Below are 15,186 nucleotides of genomic sequence, written 5' to 3' on the forward strand. Positions count from 1 at the left end.
CGCAGGATACTTAGAGCTGTTAATGGAGCCAGTCACTGCCACAGCTGTAGGTATCAGGGCTGCTGCTGTCCCACCCCTTCTGGGAACACACACACAAGACTGGTGTCAAAAATCAGTAACAGTTTGCAGAAGCTTCCTCAGTCTGTTTCCTGGAAGAACTACGCTAATGCAGTGTGATTAGGCACTGTGCCAAGACAAGGGAATTATCTGAAGGCTTAGCTTCAAGTCTGGTAAGAACACAAAGACTCACAGGCACCCCAAAGGAACAACCTATATGCGTAATGCAGGACATAAATAAGAAGGCAATTAAAGCATCTTATGTGAATATTTGGCAATACAAAATACAACTTGCTGAATAAGCTTTACTACACAGACTTTGTACTAAACTTTTGTTAGAGATGGTTATTTAATATTTCTTACAGAAATAGGCCAAAGTGGGGGGGGAGGAAAAAAAAAACTTTTGTTAGGGGTAACTCAAAGGTTAGTCTCACAACTGCAGCTGGTCAAGGCATAAAACTTCAACTGAGTAATCACTGTTCATCTTGGACGCTGCTGAACTATCTGCAGTGTAAACATGGACCTGGAGTTAGTCTGATTAATGCCTGCATGATTCTTACACAACAGCTGTTCTGAGCTCAGGACAGGGGAAGAGAGTTCTTCCCTGCTTCTCTTCTCTCTCAGCAGCTAAAGAGAGCGTGACCATTCCAATTCCCTAAAATCAGAAGGGATGGATGCTCAGGAACTATTTGCAGGAGAGCAAACTTCTGGTAGAAAATGCAGGTACCCTCAGAAAGAAGCTCTTCACCTGGTGGCACCCTTAAGAAAACTTTAACAAGGAACTTGCATTAAGGCAAAACCAGAAGTTCTTGCGGAGTTAAGCACTTACCTCAGGTTGCCCTGTGCAAGTTACTGTGAAAGGCTACATTTGTTTCTCACTTAGTAAAAAAGCCAATACATATTCCTGGGCTACTGAACAAGAAACTGACAGAACTGGAAACAAAAACCTTGGTTTTAATTATAAAGTATAAGCAAGTGTCAGACTTGCTTAAAGGTTAGTACTACTTGGGCTATTAATGGACTACTACTGTACAATTATCTTGTGAAATTCACTATCTGGAGAACACGAGATAAAGTTTATTGCAGTTTTCTGGAATTACAACCAAACAGACAACTTATGTACAAAGCTGTGATGAACACCAGTGAATATCTCGTAACTCACTGCCGGATGATGAAATCAGGAAAGAAGTTAGTCTAGCCAGTAGCACAATTTCAGCTGCAGTTATTTGCTTCATATTCTGTCCACTGGAAAGATTCCCACAAGGGAGCAATTAGATGACTAACAGTATACAGTAACCATGCACATAAATTACATTCTGAAGTTTAATGCCATTTGGTCAGCAATCTTGATACATGGAAAGTTATAAAAGCTTTTAGACACAATATAGATTTGAATGCTTTAAAAACACAGAGAACTTACAAGGAAGTCACCATCAGCAAGATGAATACATAAGATCAGTCCAAAGCTATAAAACATCACTGTTCTCCCTGTCTGTGTGCACCAGCCAGAAGAAACTGGATTTCAATAATGGATGCATTCCCATAAAGTGCCCATGAGATTTAGGGGATACATTTTAACTGGGGCAAGTGGCAGCCCTAAAACTGGCAATTATTTCAACGTAAGATTGTCAGCAATAAATACATATAGTATATTCCCATTTGAAATGCTCACCTTTATTGTTACCTAAGGTGATAGGCAGCAGGATAACTGTTCTTCTATCAGCAAAAAGCTATCCCCTGAAGAAACTCTATGCTAGCATAATTTTAAAGATGTTAATGTGACTCACATTTATTATTTATATTCCTGAAGTGTGATTGGCATCAGTTTCAGGGTTTTTAAATTCCAGTAAATACAGTAAATGCTAATTGTTATCTATTACACTGAGCAGCATGAAGTTAATTCTATGCTGCTACCAAGTTTCATTTGTGCTATAGCAATCAGTCAAGAACAGTTGGTTTGCCATGCAGAACCTACTTAAAATAGGGCCTCGTTTAAAAATTCATAACCTTTTACAAAAAAATAGCTACTTAAGAATTTTATATAACTGTTCAGAAAAATATAAAAATCAACCCTTATCTCAGCATACAATAGAATTTACCCTCACAAAATTCAGGCTTAGCTGGGTCACTTCCACGAGCTGACTACTCCCTTGCAGGTACAGAAGCAGCCCTTGCTGTCAACTCTTGAAAAATGAGCTATAGCTAAACTACACATAAAAATAACAACCCCTTTCACAGGGTACAGGCTTTATTCTGCTTATTCACTTTAGGTTGACCAAAATCTCTCACACGTGAGGGTTTGGAAGATCAAGTCTTAAGAGTTGATGGAAATTCATGTATTTGAAGAAATGAGCCTGACGGTTTCGGAAAGAAAGCCTGACTTTCCCTTTTTAAGATATATACAGTCATATGTACATATTCACAAATCTGTTCTATGAAAAGAGGGAGCTTATTACAGAAACCATAATTTGTCTCAGTTCGTACAATTTAGAAAGCAAAACAAGAACAAATAAATGTAAATATATCTACATACTGAGTACAACATAGCAACTACGGAATAGACAGTGCTAGACGTGAGCTCTCATCCCCATAACTCTTCTGTTCTTCCAAACTTGTAGATCAGTGTACTAAAGAAGGAAAAAAAAAAAAAAAAGCAAAAATCAGGCTATACATAAGGTAGAAAAGGTCATTTTAATAGTAAGCATACACTCTTACACTGTTTCCACTGCAATATCAACATCGCTCCAGTAACCTTAACTTTTCTTCAAGTCTGTATCTATTTATTGTATTTATATTTCACTCACTATGCATTACTAAAACCATGAGATCCAGCTGAAGCAACTGCTCAACTAAAAATAGCCAGTCTTGCAGTACAACTCCTTTTAAAAGGTTGGATGCAATTGCATATTGTTCTGAATCAAAGGAAGTCTAAACAAAAACAAACATCATTTCCTTATTGTTCCTTATACTTCTTTTTGCTTAGGTAGAAGGGCACAGCCATACTAAATCGTAACAGGGGAGATGAAAAATACTAACAACAAAGAGAACAACAGTAAGAAGTAAAAAATAAGCTAGACACCTAGGCAATTAACTAGTGAAGAGAACTATTAATACAGCATGCTAAACTAAGTAAAAAACTAGCAGAGTAACAATCGGGGCTGAAGCAAAGTCCTGAAGGAGACACACAGTTCAAGGAATAAAGGTATTATAAGCCAGCATTAATGGAAGAGAGCGTTTCAAACAAAACAAAAGTTTTGGGCACGGACATTGAGAAGAGCATCACAGATTGACCCAGATCTGGTCCAAGGAAAGGAATCTACAGCAACAGATGAAAATCTCAAGTGTTACTGCTTAAAGTAAGTAGTGGGATTAAAAAAATAAGTTTGTTTTTTTTTTTAAATGTAGTTTGTCTCACAATTTATACCTAGGAAACAAATTTTAGAAGATGAAAGAGAAGAAATAAAGATATATAACATACAGAGTACAATAGAAACTAGGGAAAGACACTTCCAGAAACAAAAAACAGCCTCAGATCAAACTACTGAAATCAGACTGACAATTTCAAGTGGATTGAAACTATTCTCAAAAATCTATTCCCACTGGTATCCATCCCACTTAAGTCATGTGCAAGACTGCAGAAGAGAGTTAAGAATTGCTCTTTTCTGCAGGAACAGAACTGATTTTCCCAACAAGGCAGCACAGCAGAGCCAGTTGATCTGGATCACTGCAAAGCATTTGATATGGTACTAGAAGGAAAATTGTTAGCATGGTAATTTAAGTGAGTGAGAACATCCAAAAGAGGAAGTTCTGGGAACTTTTTCAGTGACTGATCTTTGAACTTAGACTAATGCTTTTATTGTCTTGAATTAATCAAATTCATATATTACAGAATGCATTATACATATAAAAAGAGCTGGTATAGATGCACATAGTTGCGAAGTGTCATATAAGGCACTTAATGATGTCAGGAGAAATAAAATGAACGAATTTAATATTACAGAACGCACCATTATGGTCATAGAGGAAAATTTTATCACTTATCATAACTGAAAGTTCATCCAGCAGAAACAAGTTTAAGTGTATCAGTTATCAGACCATTAAATCATTGTTATGAAATAGTCAGGAAAAAAGCAATAGGATGTCTCACCTATTGCTGTTAGGATATATGCCAAGGTATTTGGAGTAGAGATGAAAGTATTATTGCCGTTATCCAAAGACACTGACAATATCCCACCCAGAATACTATCTGTACCTTTGGTCATCCACATTCTAGAGCTGTATATTCAATAAGATCATAAAGAGCTGTGCTAACAAGAGCATGAGGGGAATGAAGACCCTCTCTGAATAGTACTCTCTTTATCTCTGAGAAGGAGTAAGTACAGCATTGTTTCTAAACACTGTAGGAAATGGTAGAGAAAGGTAGCAGAATTTAAAAAACAAAGTTTTTAAGAAATAGTTTGGTCGGTTTATAGAATGACTAACGCCACCTCAGTTCTCTGCACAGTGTCAGTTTACTCAGTGACCCAAGAGGTCTCTTACATGCCATCCTCCTCACGTAAAGGTCAGGCTGGGTAACGAACTGAAATACTGGAGTCCTGCACTGTGAGCAGCAAGCTCCACATTGCAGACGATCAAGTCTGGTTGGTGTCAGTCTCAGTTACAATTAATTTTCCTGGGGTAACCACGCATAATGGAAGCAGGTGAGTGCAATGCCCCTTTGGAAGGAGAGACTCACCCAGATAACTTACCTGAAAAATATCAATGCGTTTTGGAAAAACACTGCTAATCCAGGGTAAACATTAGTGTCTGTAAAGTAAGTAACAAAGGAAATATTAACTTCTTTTGTACTGAAAAAAGTACCTACAACACTATTCACAGTATTATTCTCTGGCTACAAAACTAGATGGCATTGTTCTAGCAACAACAGACCACATTTTCATTCTTCTGCCTTTCAGCTCATGGCAAAAGTACTTTCTATGTAAGTAAAATAAACTTCAACACCAGAAGACAACCTGTAATTTTTAAAAATGATTTTAGATTTCAGTGAAGGGCTTGGTGCTGTTTGTTTGTTTTTTTTTCCTCTATACAACTTGGTAGTAATTCCTGAATTACAATCACAATTAGTTATCAGTGTGTATATTTTATATGCCCAAGTGTTCTATACCTGGATTGTTTAAAATGGTTCATAGTGGCTGTTCCTCACTTCAACTCCCTCAAGCATCTCTCATATCCATACAGTAAGGGACTGTGAAGGGTCCAAAAGATTTTCACATTCTCATTATACAGCAAAAAAAAGAAAAGTCAAAAAGAGCTCTCAAACAAATCACTATATAACATGATAGATACCAAACTGAAGCAGAGTACTTTGCATCAGATTTGATGATCATCCCAGAAGAGCAGCGAAGCCTGTCTCTTTGCTAAAAAGCTAACCAAGAAGGAAACTTACTCTGTGTAACATAGGCTCCAAAAAGAATCCACATTGAAGCAATAAGCGAACCAAACATCAGCATAAAGCCAATGAAGAGCCAGACACGAGCACCTGCAGGAAACAGTAAAACCTCTGAGAACCATGCAGAGTACCATCCGTAGCGACAGCTGATCCAAGCTACTACTGTATTACGACACAGTCTTGCTGAAGGTCCAAATGGAAAGGGTTAAACCAGTATCAACGATAACAGAACCCAAAATTTGCCCTCTTTAGTACAGCAGATAGCAGCTGGATTTTAGCAAGCATACTTTAACGAGCAGACACAATTACCAGAAATATCTCCTCATCTGTAGGAAACGCCTGTAACAACATTTAACATAACTTGTAAGTGGACTAATTACGAGGTACTTTGCCAAAGCTATAGTTTTTCTGAGGTAAGGATGGCATTCCAATACAAAAACTATAAAAAAATACCTAGAAAATACATAATATTTACAAATCTAGTATTACAAAATACTAAAAAATACATAAAACAAACCCTTCCTGTGTTTACTTCAGAAAGATATTTCCAGAGGGGTGAAATCTGCCAGTTTACTCAATGACCCAAGAGGTCCCTTTGTCTGACATGCCACCCTCCTCAAGTAAAGGTCAGGGCAGGATATGAATTGAAATACGGGGGTCCTGCACTGTGACACATTACCTGCTCAAAACGGAGGGGGATGCCATTGAAAATAACCAACCTGTTCGCTCACAGGAAAGGGAAAATATTTACATGCAAAGATTCACTCAAGCAGACTGAAGAATGAAATGCGGGAAAGCATCAAACGCTAACTCGAAATCAGTAAATTCTACCAGACTGCATTCTGCAAATCACACACACACAGATGCTGGGTTCCACACCGTAAGGGAATTATGGATGAACGTAGAGAGAGGACAGCAGGTCCAGAGAAACCACACAGTGGGTGACACACAGAGAAAACAATGCTTGCAATGCATTCTAAAATAAGAAATTCATACTGAACTCAAGCCCCATAGCTTGCCCCAAGGCAGAAATTTATTTCTGGGAACAGCTGCACAGGACATGCAGAGGAGTTTAGGTGCTCAAGCTATACAGAAGTCAAATTTTCCCAAGCTCACCTCCTTAACAAAGACAGTACTTACCTTCAACTGTTAATTTTATACAGAAAATAATTTCACAGAAGTTTTCTCCTCTCCTTAGCTTCAGATTATTTATCTAACCACCACTCAAAAACAAAAAAGCCCTAAATAACCATTCTTTCAATTCGGCATGACTTTATAGTTAATTTACCTGTTCTTCCTAAGCACCCGTCACTGTAGCTGTCTCCTCTCACCTGAGCATTTGATACAGCATTTATCCTAGGAACACAAAAGTGTAGATATTTCAGATTACTAGAAAATAAATTTAAAATCCTAAGTAAAAAGCCAGTGTTTTTTTTTGTTTTGTTTTGTTTTGTTTGGGGTGGGGGGGGGGGGGGGGTGTTTTTTTAAGATGCAACAAATTCCTGGAAAATTACTGGCATTCTGTACAGCGACACACATTGCTACACCTCCCTTAATGGAAGGACTCCAACTGGATTTCAGGAAAATCACATTCTTGCAGAACCTTTACCCTAAATCTCAGGAATAATAATAGCCAGTAACACGGCGGTCTCTTGCTTGTGATACAAGTTGCTTTTAAATTACTCTACTTGGCAATAAATACCACAAATATTCAAGTGAGACATGCCCCATAAGGACAATATATTTTCTTAAAACAAGTTACACTGCTGTAGAAAAAAAAAAAAAAAAACTTCCAAAGTATCAAGCATTAAGGCAGCCTTGAACATCCAAAGCCATCTTATATTCTCTTCACTATTGGACGATTCTATAAAAACTATTACTTCTCCCTCAAGCTTGCCACATTTACATCTTTATGACAATAATACCACTATCCTCTCCTACTTGAAGAAGTTTTGGGCCAGAGAGACAGCTGTAGAAATTGATTCAAAACAGGGAAAACCACAAATGTTTTACATTCAGGTAAGCAATTGGGCAGCAATACCTGAACTTTGAGCTAGGAACCCAAACAGTTATTCTAGAAAGCCACTTGCGTAAAGGAAGGTTGGCTTTCTTACATTCAGCCAGAGCGCGTAAGAAAAGCAACTTACCTTAAACAGGTCGGGGGGAACAGAAGGAACAATGAACAAACAGACACAAAGGCCACAGATAAAAGAAAAAAGGCTGTAACACTGCCGTGCAAAAAGGTACAAGATTACTCATACGCAATTTATAACCAAGAGATTCCCAGTGCTACCATATGCACATGGGCTAGTAAAAACTGCGTTTAACAGCTCATATTTATTTTATAAATAAAGAACTCCCTTTATATACACTTACATGAAAAAAGCTAGTGTTGAAAACACCCCACAGGTATGGAACGCGTGGTTCATTTGTTCTGGCTTAGGGTAAACTACTGCAGCATCTATCATTATCCACCAACCTGTGAAAAACTTAAAATAAAATAACCAGCATTATGAGGCCAGAAGAGTACAGAGACAGACAGACAAAACATGTCAAATGTACAGGCATCCTATTGCTTTAATTTTCCTTTACCACATATAAACAGCTCTAGAAAGCTACTAGCTTCACATCAGACTCTAAATCTGATAAGCAAGTTCTGCATATGCCTTAACATAGATATTCTCACAGAAGCATTTGAAAATCTGTCACATTTTCTATTCAAATTACATCTCAGCGTATGGCTAAATTCCCTGTACTACCTTAAGAACAAGAATTGAGATTCTAAACATACTTTATACATACTTTATATCTTTTAACTGTTCAAACGTATCTAGTTATGCCAAAAACGCACTAGGAACTTCAATCTGCTTTTGAAGAAGAGATAGCCGAACTGGTCTATCGTTATCAGACAAATGCAAATTTATGTGATCCATAAAAAAGCTGGCTAACGATTACACTTAACCAAAAACCATTCAAGAAATAAATATATTGCATTAAGGTGCAGTTAAAAGTGAAACTTTTGAAAATCTGAAAAACATACAAACAAACAACATGCAACTATGTGCCATATTTCCAAATTTCTTAACCTATTTATGATTCACCTCCTCTCAAGGAGGGACAAGTACCCACGCACTCGTAACTTACCAATACACCTGCAACTATTGAAGCAACGGCGTTTCTTCTTTCACTCCAGTCGATACACTCACATTCTGGCCACCGGAAATTATCTAAGAACCCTGCCATGTCCTCAAAGATTAGATTGCCTTGCTTAGTTTGTACTTATACATGAATTCTTCCATCAACAGCCGTGTCCTAAGTACCTGAAACACAGCCAAAAATGTAGTTAATGCTAAATAGGAAAATCTTGAGATGTTTGACAAACCGTCAGAAGCATCTTCAAACTACGTTTGTTTTTTTTTTTGTACCGAATTAAATATTCGATATATTATATGGGTGCTCTATTGAGCTACATTTAACAAAGCAACCTACCTCACAAACAGAGTTACAAAATAAAGTCTGCACACAAGCCAAACACTTAAGCATTGCACACACAAAGTATTGTGTCTGAAACGGAAGAGAAATTCAATAGAATACACTGTTTATTTAAACGTATAGAAACACAAAAATTAAAGCAAGTAAAAAAGCAGGTGCAAAAAGAAGCAAATATTTCAATCTAAGTATCACCCTTAAACCGTAACCCTCTCTGCCACTGGAAGTCAAAAAAGAGCAAGATGCATACAACAGGACTTCATATGCAGAATAGAACTTGGTCTTTGAGTCTGCCTAAGGAATCCTGGATAAGATACACAAACTCCCAGTCTCCAAACAAGAAAGATAATACAGTGCCTTTCTATCACAGGGGAAAAGAAATCAACTCAGTGAATCCACTAACGGCAAAGAACGCCCCGCTTTGCAGACGGAGGATCAGTCACACAGAATTATAAACATGGTCAGATTTATACACAAAAAGCAAAGCTGAGCAGTGTTATAAGGCAAGCACTGAAACGACAAAGTCCTCAAACAATGTGGTGAGACAGCAGCTGTAACAGATTCTGTGCTACACGACCGCTGTTCTCACACTGAGGTGATTAACAGATGCAGTTTGAGTGTCAGAAGCTGGAATATTTACTGTTTTCTGTTTAGCTGTGACTCACAGCCACGCTTAAGTTTGCCTATACTACAAAAAAAGGCCACCTCCTATGAATAAGATGGAAAACTTGTCTGTCCTCCTGAAACTACTTCCAGAAATCTGTCCACAGTTATGATGCTACCTTGAAGCATTATAATCAACCGGTCCCAAAATTACCTTACATCTGTCAAATATCTGGGCTCAACCGTACAGTTATTTTCCTAGATCACACTTTCACCTAGCAATTTTCAAATTCCTGTTCTTTCTGCAGCTGTCACACAAAATTGCCGTGCTGTCCTAACACATTTTTACAACTGTTCCTGCAGCCCTAACTTTTCTCCTCTCAGAAGGGTTCCCTACGCACTTCGTTTGTTCCTCGCCAGTCTGGGGAAGCGTTATCTTGCTGTGCAGTAATCCCCAGCTCATCCTGCAGTAATCTTCTCTTCCTCCCATACTCGGTCACCCACAGTGGGGTACAGCTCACGGCTCCCATCGCTGCAGGCTGCACGGATCGCACCCTGCGGTCTGGCTGCCCACAAGCAGGAGTAAACACCTAGACAAATGCGCTGCACTGTTCTTTCCTCTACTGAACACAGTTACAAACACTAACAAAGGCGTTATCTTGCTTGTAATTACACTTTCTGTCACTTTCGGAGTGACCGAAGCTGTATTTTCCCCCGGAATTTTTCCTGTAACAGACCCTTTAAACAACATTAACGTATCTAACCACATTGTGGCGTCTCCCTCCTTGGACATCCCCAAAAGCCACGAGGACCTGGTCCTGGGCAGCCTGCCCCAGGGGGCCCTGCCTGAGCCTCCAGAGCTCCCTGCCAGCCTCAGCCACGCCGCAATCCTATGAAACTCAACAAAGAGCCTGGATCGTTCCCACAGAGCTGCAGGAAAAAGTCTTGTTACCCCTACCAAAATGCTCCAGATCAAAATGCTGACATGAAACAAAACCAGTTGTTCCCTTCTGTGACTTCAAGGGGTTATCGAGTTTGTTTTGTCAGCTAAAATAATGAAACCATCTTCCAGCACAAAAAAAACACAACAGCTAGCATCTATCCTAAGACCCCTTCAACTCTACAAAGTCAGTAACGATAAACTTTGCAGATAACATCACTGCACAAACCTGCCTTTATTATTAAGAGTTTTTAAACACTGGGTGACAAAACAAAGGCGTTTTGCTCACTTCAAAAGTCTGAGACAACACCTTTCTCAATACCTAATTGTCTTGGATATCAAATGGACTTTTCACAACTGCATTAGTGACAAATGAGTGAAGCTAGGGAGACCAGTACAAAGTTGGTTGTTTTTTTTTTTTAAATACTTTCTCAGGACAGCCTTCTGCCAAAGCATCTTATTTTACCAACATTGTATTTTTGGTGCTTGATGCTGGCTCACAAACCTGCACTTTGCTTTAATCTTCTGTCTGTGCTCAGAAGAGAAGCACCCGAGATACCGTGACTAGATGAGATAAACACTATCTGCTGGCAGCCTTTCTACAGCAAAGATGTGCAACCGACTATGCAATTTTCCTGTTTCACTGGAATGGCAAGCACGGAGATACACGGCACGGAGAACCTGCAGCAGGATAAAGACAAAGTCTAGAATGATTTCTACATGTGTCTAGTGCTAGAAACAAGCTTTGATTTCACAGAGGAAGCTTACTGCAAGAGTACAACCGGCAGTAACGGGGAGCAGAGGGGGTAATGCCACTGGCCTTCTTATAGTACGATCTAAACATTAACTGATGTTATGCAGAATCCTGCAACAGAGTCTTTCACAGAAGTAATTCAAGAGAGCCCCAGTTAACAGTAAGAATAATTAAGCATTTCTCTCACAATAGCTCCCTACGATTCTGTTCTCTGTGTACAGACTTTACAGATACACGGCTGGCAAGTGGTGATAACAGCACCTCTTCCTGAGTTACTGAATGCCAGCCTCGTGCAGCAGCCGAGGCGTGGGTATTCCTCTCCGCAAGAGGACATGGCCATCTCTGACCGAACGTGCACCCGACAGAGGGAATGATGAGTAAGGGCTGCGGGGTTCTCGGAACAACAGACATCAGGAAGCAGACCGCAGGGCGCTGGAGCAATTCGTCCAGCCCAAGGTCCAACCAACAACTTCCCCATGCCGGAGGTGCCCTCGTTTAGCAGGGAAGCAAAGCGCGCATCGGACGCGCTGGAAGGGACTGAGAGTATGGAGCCAGCCCGAGTGCGACAGGTTGGCCACCCGCTCACAAGTTGCTGAACAAACAGCTAGCTGCTACACAGCACAGTCTGTGGTGTTCTATAGGTGTACGCTTCTCAACACCAGCAGCAGCAGGGAAGGAAGGAAACAATAAGCTATACCTCAGCCGCAAAAGGTCTGCGGCACTGCGAAGCTGAGTCTCCACCAAAATCACAGCAGCAAGGCTGAAGACTACCCTCAGACAGGTTAACATGGCACAGACGTAGGTTTTAGCCCAAATACATCCTTCTATACGGACAGAACCCTGATGAATTTTCAGAAGGATGTTTTCAAGTTCTCAAAGGCAGGCGCTGGACTTTTTTTACCTGAATAAAGGTGCAAAACTCACTCTCCGGGTTTAAACTTTTTACCTCCACATACTTCACAGCAAGAAAACAAGCGAACCCCTTGCATTAGCTGTCCTTTGATGCCCTTCCTATGATCTGTCTCCTCCCCCTTTCCTCCTGTGGGCAGACAGGCTCTCAAGAAGCATTTCTCACGTCCAGTAAACAGAAGCACAAGAAGAACACTGGCAAGAACGAATTGGTGACTGAAACATAACAAGGACGGTTATACCCCGTGGAAATAACACTTGGCGGGTTCCAGCACTCGGGTTAGAACTAGCAACGTGTTATTTCGGTGAACGAAGCAGAATGACAACATACCACACGAGAAGTTGAGCTCAAAAGTTGAATCAGCCTCTCTCTGAAATGCACTGAGCCGGCTGGGACAAAACGTTAAAGCAGCAGGAAGGGAGCACAGAAAGAAACACAGAAAGAGATCCCAGAGGAAGCTGCCTCACGGCACGGAAGGGCCCGGGAGCCCCCCGGTGCCACAGAGCGGGGCCTCCCGCTCCCTGAGGGGAAGGCACGACCCGGGGCAGGGGCAGGCTGAGCACCCTGAGGCCGCGCCCCCTGCCTCCCGCGGGCACCGGGCCGAACCGGGCGTTGAGCCGCGCCCCCACCGAGCCCCCCCCCGGCTCCCGCCCGCCGCCCCGGGCAGCCCCGCGCAGTTTCGCTTTCAGTTTCCCTCACGGCGCCCCGGTACCTCCGGTACCGGTCCCCCGGCGCCCCAGAGAGCCGGCGGGGCGCGCTGCGAGCCCCCGGTCCTCCCCAGGGAGGCTCCGGCCGTCCCCGTCCCCTCACAGGCGCCCCCCCTCCCCCGGCGGAGCGACGGCCGCACGTACCCTCCGCGCCGCGCCGCGCCGGGCCCTTCCGCCCGCTGCCGGAGGCGGGGCTGGAGCGCGAGGGGAAGCCGCTGAGCGACGTGCCCGCCAGCCAATGGGAAGCCGGCGCCGCGCTTCGCCGGAGGCGGGACGAGGAAGGAGAGGCGGCCATTGGGCGGCGCGGCGGCCCACGCGGGAGCGCGGAGGGGGCGGGGCTGAGTGACGGGCGTTGGGGCGGCCCCTCCCTCCTCACCTCAGCCCTGTCCCTCAGCGGGAAGAGCGGGCTCCCGCTCGGGAGGCTCAGCGGTTGGACCGCCCGCTGTACTTAAGCGTGTATTTCTGTCTGGAATCAGCAGTTTGATTTTTTTTCCTTCTGAGGCCAGCGCTGAGATATCAAATTCGGATCAACAATCCGGGGTCAGACAGAAAAATGACTTTTGAAGGCCACCGTCCTGGGCTTTCCTTATCTGCATGCAGTACTTGGCATGACTTCTCTAGAACTACCACCTATACACTGCTCTTAAGATTTTGGTCACGTCAGAGTAACTGGAAAAAAATAACCCCCTTGCAAAAATAACCCCCTTCCCTCATCTGGGACAAATAAAAATTAAAATTAGAGGAGTTTTTTTAATCATCGTTGCACTAAACATTGATGAAGAAGATTTTGTGCCTGGCAATTTTTCACGACAGCAGCACGAGGCTGATTTAAAGTGCCGAGAGCCAGGTCACATCCACTCCATTTAAAACCGAGTAGCTTTAAAAGGAGCATAAAAATCACTCAGCATGCTGACTCATCCATTATGGCAACTTAAATATTTAAACTGCTGATACTTATCTCCATTGTGAGCCAAACCGGATTCCATCAGAGCTGGATTTATTGGAACTGGGTTTCTATTTACACTTGTGCAATGAATTCGATTTGCAATTAACTCTTTTTAATCTGTCACTAGATTAGTTTAAACACCAATTCAATTCTAATTCCTGTAGAACATAACAAGAATTAAAATCTGATCTTTTTAAGATTACTATGGCCACAGGACTTCCATAAAAGCATGTTTAGTTTACAGTTTTCACTGCAAGAACACACAGATTGCACTTTGAAATTAAAGATCTTTCATACAGGTTGCTAAATGTGAGTAATGAGCTTGTGGGGCATTATCAAGACAACACACACTCTTTGTTCCCACTTCACCAACATCCAGGACTTACCTCCTCTATCTGCACGATACCCATTCTTTCCTACCATTTTTGCAGACCTGGAGAACAGCTGTGGAGAGCTACTGAGGAGTACATTTATTACTGGCTGGCCCAACTGATCCACGCACTGCTATGTGCCACTGCCTGCTAATTGAATCTCAACAGAAAGGAGCAAATAGCCATGACCTAATCCCTTTTAACGCCGGGCAGAAGCATCTGTGTAGCCCAACCATCTCAGCGGCATGACCAACAGGCAACAAATGTCTGCACTTCTTGGTTTTGCCACCTTAATTCCTATGAAAAGGTATGTTACAGGAAGCTGAGATTAATCCTACTTTCTAAAACACTTCAGCATCTTGTCATTATTATCGCAAAGGCTTCAAAGATCTATAGTGTTTACCAATAAATTATTTGCAAGTGTATTTATTAGTAATTATAATTCAATTGACCCATTCTACCAACAAATAATGTTCTGTCTGCACACGAAGACCTCACCTAGATGAGCCAGAGCACAAAGACCAGAAGGAGCACATGCAGCGTCATCCGCCCAAATACAAACGCATGAATCCAGACTCCGTTGGTGCTGAGACATCTGCCAAAGGGTGGTGGTTGTGATCATTATCTAGCTTTAACTTCTGAGCCTCTGAGCTGGAAATTTCCCCTCTGTGGCGTGCCAGCGCCCATGAGACGCCTTCCCACCTGACCAGCAGACACAGCAGAACTGCTCAGGTGAAGACAGCGACAGTCTGAGTCACTGGGGCATGAGTGAAGAAAGGGGCCCACACAGATACCCGTATATCCAGTGACACCTTGTCAAGGGCAAAGTCCTCCGGGAAAATCAGACCGGGTGGGGAGCAGAGAGGTTACTAAACATAAATAAATACCGGGCACTGTGGAGACTTTGCCACCCTCCCAGCCACTGCCCCAGAACTTTAATAGGACAGGAACATTTCATAA

General features: G+C 42.0%; 1 protein-coding gene across 6 annotated transcripts; it reads right to left on the reverse strand.

Annotated features, from left to right (window-relative positions):
- Positions 1-1,112: 1,112 nt before the first annotated feature.
- TMEM50B (transmembrane protein 50B) lies at positions 1,113-14,747 on the reverse strand. 6 transcript variants are annotated; one of them, XR_013940509.1, is made up of 8 exons: positions 13,054-13,160; positions 8,651-8,826; positions 7,883-7,995; positions 6,795-6,862; positions 5,504-5,596; positions 5,222-5,302; positions 4,806-4,863; positions 1,113-2,684 (listed from the first exon to the last, which is right to left on the reverse strand). XR_013940509.1 is itself a non-coding variant. In XM_080560380.1 (7 exons), exons 2-7 carry the CDS (start codon positions 8,747-8,749, stop codon positions 2,639-2,641), a joined length of 477 nt encoding a protein of 158 aa, XP_080416506.1. In that variant the 5' UTR covers positions 8,750-8,826; positions 14,725-14,747; the 3' UTR covers positions 1,113-2,638. The 6 variants fall into 6 exon arrangements, 5 of the variants coding, with proteins under 5 accessions (XP_080416506.1, XP_080416502.1, XP_080416503.1 ...); XM_080560380.1 differs by lacking the exons at positions 5,222-5,302; positions 13,054-13,160 and adding an exon at positions 14,725-14,747; XM_080560376.1 differs by lacking the exon at positions 5,222-5,302 and having other exon boundaries at positions 13,054-13,159.
- Between the last annotated feature and the right edge of the window lie 439 nt (positions 14,748-15,186).

Source organism: Anser brachyrhynchus, assembly GCF_964034855.1.
Source record: "Anser brachyrhynchus genome assembly, chromosome: 1".
In the NCBI taxonomy this organism is placed as follows: domain Eukaryota; kingdom Metazoa; phylum Chordata; class Aves; order Anseriformes; family Anatidae; genus Anser; species Anser brachyrhynchus.